The 5232-nt window shown below is 42.1% G+C and overlaps 1 protein-coding gene and 1 non-coding gene across 3 annotated transcripts; both read right to left on the bottom strand.

Moving 5' to 3' along the window:
- Window positions 1-1387: 1387 nt before the first annotated feature.
- timm9 (translocase of inner mitochondrial membrane 9 homolog) lies at window positions 1388-3569 on the bottom strand. Of its 2 annotated transcripts, none has more exons than XM_023399416.2 (4): window positions 3132-3569; window positions 2897-2953; window positions 2690-2785; window positions 1388-1791 (listed from the first exon to the last, which is right to left on the bottom strand). In XM_023399416.2, exons 2-4 carry the CDS (start codon window positions 2933-2935, stop codon window positions 1657-1659), a joined length of 270 nt encoding a protein of 89 aa, XP_023255184.1. In that variant the 5' UTR covers window positions 2936-2953; window positions 3132-3569; the 3' UTR covers window positions 1388-1656. The 2 variants fall into 2 exon arrangements, with proteins under 2 accessions (XP_023255184.1, XP_023255185.1); XM_023399417.2 differs by having other exon boundaries at window positions 3309-3569.
- Window positions 2076-2160, bottom strand: LOC111649708 (small nucleolar RNA SNORD53/SNORD92). The gene has a single exon (XR_002760330.1). It is a non-coding gene; the product is annotated as a small nucleolar RNA SNORD53/SNORD92 (small nucleolar RNA).
- Window positions 3570-5232: the final 1663 nt, after the last annotated feature.

The raw sequence follows: 5232 nt of genomic DNA, 5'->3' as shown, positions 1-5232 counted from the left end.
CCACCCCCCCAGGTCTCCCTCTGTGTCTCTGTGGCTCGGACTCTCGGCTGATTTCAGCACCTGAACATTTCTTTGTTTTGTACATAAAAAGCTCTGAGTAAAGAAAAGAATAAAACCACACCATGTATTTGAGAACTACATTTTACACGCCTGTAAAGAATGATTTATAATATTTTTTAAGAGAAGACTGTTTGTACTGTTGTATTATGAACTCCTCGGTTGTTTTTTTTTTTTTTTTTTTTTTTTTTTTTTTTTTCTATGTGGTGTTTTGCTAGCGGCGGTTTAGAGAGCGACGACTGTAAATACAGAAACACACACTTCCTCCTGAGAACAGAAGCTAAGCCATGCTGGAACTGTGTGCACAATAAGCAGAGCTCTCTGTTTCTAATAAAGTTTTTAAATATGTTTCCACTCTGCAGCTGCGTCTCATTTCAGAGTCCTGATCCTGATCCTCCTCCCAAACCGAGACCGCCCCACCTCTGAGACCGACGGTAACGGTGCGTTCAGGTGCTCCGTTAACACGTGAAGTCACACACCTCCATGTTCATTATAACAGTTTCCCCAAAGAGACAGAAATCAATCTGTAGCACTTTTATTTTAAAATCTCATGGAAATGTGGATTGTTGTTTTAATGTGAAAAACAAAGTTCAGGAATGTTGAGTTCACAAAGATGTTTCCTTTCAATCCCGCTTCATTTATAATAATTTATTAGTTATGTTTTTGTGTTATTAGAGAATGATCAATCAAACCGTTTATGAAGTCATTAAAATCGGCTCCAGCTGCAACATTAATGTGACAAACATGTATTATTCTGAAAGGGTCCATCCTGTGTAATAAGAATTCTTACTTGAGGGCGTGGCTGAGAGCGGTGACTGCTTCGTTGTGACATCACAAAGTTCCAGAAGTCCTGACGGCTGGTTTTAAGGCTCAGTTTCTGAATACAGGCTGTGTGCATTTCTCTGTGGACTGAGGCTTTGATACTTTCACAGTATTAATATAGAAGCTGGAGCTGATCTATAATCTATAATCACACTACACATGGACACAGACCTTTACACTGGAGGAGCTTTAATCTATAGTTGGAACTGAAGCTGTCAACAGAAATATAGCAGACAATTGGCTGGAAAATAAAGTCGATTATCAACTGATGATTTATGTATTGATGATGGTTCAATGTTTTGAAATGCATTTTAGTAAAGTGAATATTTTTGCGTTTCCGAGGGAAACAGTTTTTTATTTGGTTGAATTGAGAAAATAGTCAGAAGACTTATCAATAATAAAAATTATCATTGGTACAATCAGCGTTAGTGGAAATACTCAAGCACCAGTATTAGATTGAGTGACTTCCCACCACTGTTCAAACTTTAAATAAAACACAGAAGAAGACTGAGGTTCATGATGTTTAATAAAAAATTATTTCAACATCAACATAAACAAATCTCCACATTAAAAGGACAATTCCACAGTTTTTAGACACAAAAGAAATCTGTTTACACTACATCTCCCATGATGCTTTGACACAGAGCAGCAGAAACTCAGCTGCAGTTCAGAGTCTTTATCCATCCAGCATGGAGAGACTGGACCTGCTAGATCCGGATCGGTCTGGATCTCCTCAGCCTGCCGGGGTCATGTCTCCGGTCCAGGTTCGGTCCTGGTTCAGCGAGGTTGTCCCAGCAGTCCGGCTTTAGCAGCTAGAGCCTCGTTCTGCTGGATGTGGTACTCCTGAAACCTCATGGAGATCCGCTGAGTCATCTTCAGATACTTCTGCAGACAGGACTCGGAGCAGCTGGACTGAAACAACAAACATGAACATCTGGGTCAGAAACATTGGGTCTCTGGTGGAGAGCTGAAGCAGGGTGTAAACTTCAGGTTGTGGGTTTTCAGTCCTACGACCGTGGTTCCCTTGTTACCAGGGTAAATCACCATGGTAACTGAATTCTCCCGCAGGTATCAGTATTTCTTCTTATCATATTAATACTTTGTTCATGGTTCTGACAAAGTTGTTTAAAACGAACAACTCGGCCTCTTTCACAAATCTGATCACATGGACATGAAACATGTGACCTGGCAGCGGATTGGTCAGACAGCCAAGAGAAAATGTGACATCACACGACATCATCAGCTCATGAGCGAAACCTTTTCTCAGCATCATCACTCCTCCTCGACAGCGCTCATTTACCAACACTGACGTTAGTCGGAGTTAGCTCGACGACTAACTGGCACAGGTCGTCTAAGGTCATCCGCCGCCATGACAGTTCTGATCAGTTCGAACATTACAGGTATCAGATGCTTCCTGCAGTTATTGATCATTGACTGCAGCAGGAAACTGACTGAGTCAGTTTTATCTTCAGTTGTATTTTCTTTCTTTCTTGGGATTAAGGTGTATTCTATTTTGATATTGTTTACTCTATTTGTTAATTAATGAAGTAAGGCTAATTATTATTTGAAACATTTATGGTTTAAAAAGGCCAGAGTTTGGATTTGTTGGGCAGATTTTGTTTTGATGTTTTTCTTCTCTGTAGTTTAGAAGCAGGACGAGCAACCGGAAATCAACATCCCTGTAAATGAACTGAATAACTGGCTGCCACCTGTGTTTCCTGGTGGTTTGTGGCATCAGGTAGAACCGGAAGTATCCAACAACATTGATGATGATGAAAGTTTACAGGGTTTGTGTTCACAGCATCTTTACCTCCTCTGGCTTCACTTCTCTGTTGGTGAAGTCTTTGACACAGTCCATGAAGCAGTTCTCCGTCACCTTGTTGTACGTCCCCAGAAACTCCTTAAACTGAAACAGAGAGGAGACGCACGTGAGACCTCAACTACACACCTCCACATCATCATCATCATCATCATCATCATCATCATCATGCAGGTGATCCACATACAAACCACTCACCTGTTTGATCTGGTCGGACTCGGACACCTGGACCGCCATGATTCAGAACCAGAGTCTCTGTGGAGAACAAGCAGTTCACGTCAGTGTCCCCTCCCCCACGAGCCTCCGTTTAAAACACCTGACGTTTTAATGTTCACAGTCTTTTACTGCATCCTCACACTGATCGGTCTGATCCGGAGTCACCGGACGAGCCCGTTAACTACCGAATTAAAGTCTCTCCGGTGACAGTGATTACCTCCTCTGCTGCCGGTGGCGCGGTAAGCTAACAGCTAACCGGGTTAGCTTCGCGCTCCCGTGAGTTTACCGGGTGTTGTCGCAGATGTCGTCCTTCAGACTCCCGAGCCGCGGGCTGCAGACACACACTGTGGGTTTAAAACTAAATTATAACCAGAAGATGATGTTTTAATCTGACCTGAGGTCGGTGTTCGATGTGCAGATCCTTCTTCCGGCGGACTGAAGGACATGTGGAGAAACGGAGCCGCAGATTCAAACTATTTAAATATTATATTATTATTCACCCCGAAAATCAATTGAAGAAAATCAACAGTTTAAAATTAAATTATTAATTTCTCTAAGGATTACTGATGCGATTGTAGTCCAAATAGCTGTACAAGACTAAAACGTGACGAAAGTTTGACCTCTGAGTCGAGCAGTGCGCTACGGAAAAGACCGTCCGATGTGCTACAGGAGCGTAGTAAAGTTCCTACCTTTTAAGTTCCTGAATAAATGATCATAATATCCTATTTGATTTGTAACTTTCTTCATAAACATAATCTAAATGGTCTTTGAAATTCAACCTGTGCACAAGTGGAACACTATGGAGGACCACAAGTGTCATGCAAATAGAATTTCATTCACTGATTTCTAATTGAACACTAAAAACAGAAATTAATAAATGTTTTTACTAATTCATTTCTTAATCTATATATAAATCGAATAAATAAATTTCTCAAATTCAGTATTTCATTAATTGGTATTTTAATAGGCAATAAAAGGAGAAATTGTCAAAATAATTAATGAATAGTTCAAATTTAAATGATTTACTTGATTGATTGATTGATTGATTGATTGATTGTTTTATGTTGTTTTAAAATCTATTTGAGGTGATTTTTTGTTCTTTTGTTTTTGGCGGTTTTGTGCAACAATCTGCAGTTTAACCTGGATCAGTTAGATCTCCATTTAAAACAGTTTGTACCGGTTTGTACATGTACAATGATTCTTCTGATTTAGAGGCGGAGTGAGACATCTGTCCTTGTAGTTTTTTTATCTTCGGACCCAAGCGGAACCGGAAGTGTCGTTTTGTTGTCAGCAACTGTTGCTGTTTCCACTTTTGTCGTGTTTCGACTTCAGTTTCTCCTTTTAATGTCCTGACGTCCCTTTCTGTTTTTACTGTAATGTTTTTTTTACTTTGTAAACTTGATGTTTCCGCTCGGACTCCCGCCACCGAGTTTTAACGGCGCCGCTGCTGTTTGATGCCGGAGCGGGAAGTTTGAACGAGGCTAGTTGCTGTTAGCCTTCATGCTAACGGTCCACTGACAGTCAACAAAGCTGTTCACATGACATTAAGTTAAGTTAATTAAAACCGTGTGGATGTTTCGTCAGCCCGCTTCCAGCTCTCACACACCCCGGGATCTATCTGGTGATCTCAGTCCGGATCAGTCCTCCTGTAGCTCGGACACCGGGGACGTTTTAATCCGCTCTACTAGGGTTCTCGTCCCGGACCGGAGACACGAAACTGGACCAGGACCCGGATCGGTCCAGATAACTGTCCAGAAACTGAGGGATCATGCCCGCGTCCAGCCTCCTCTGGCCGAGCAGAGGCAGCGGCCTAAGCCCCGACAGAAGCCGAACACCGGTGCTACTCCACGGTCAGCGACAGACGGTCAGCCCGGTAAGAGCTCCAGCAGGTGTCACGGTAACACCGGTGTTATAGTATATTATGTTATATTAGGCGATCTCTTCCTCTGATGTTCCTTTGTTTGCAGACAGGCGGACGATGAAGGAACCTGCACGGACCAAAGAGAACAGAGAACCCACAGGAACAGTAAGTCTTTCATTGACCTTTGACCTTCCTGCAGTTAATGAGGCAGCATCATGATTCTGTTTGTCCCCATGAGAGTTAAAGAGATCCACATTCACACACCTGTTTCCTCAACGAGTCTTTTATGGTGATGAATTGAATTTGATTTTAAACCAAGACATATGAAGTAAAAAGCTTGTCCCTCAGTCAGTATTCTCCCTGCAGGACCACAGGTGAATAATCAATGCACCTACCTGCCCACACCAACCACACACCTGTGAAGGTAAGATCCTGAATGTCTCTTCTGTGTCTGTTC

This window comes from Seriola lalandi, unplaced genomic scaffold (genome assembly GCF_002814215.2).
Source record: "Seriola lalandi dorsalis isolate HSWRI2012SDOR001 ecotype SW California unplaced genomic scaffold, Sedor1 jcf7180002051743, whole genome shotgun sequence".
Taxonomy (NCBI): domain Eukaryota; kingdom Metazoa; phylum Chordata; class Actinopteri; order Carangiformes; family Carangidae; genus Seriola; species Seriola lalandi.
The sequence above is the reverse complement of the archived record's forward strand: the minus strand, read 5'-3'. Positions and strand labels throughout refer to the sequence as shown.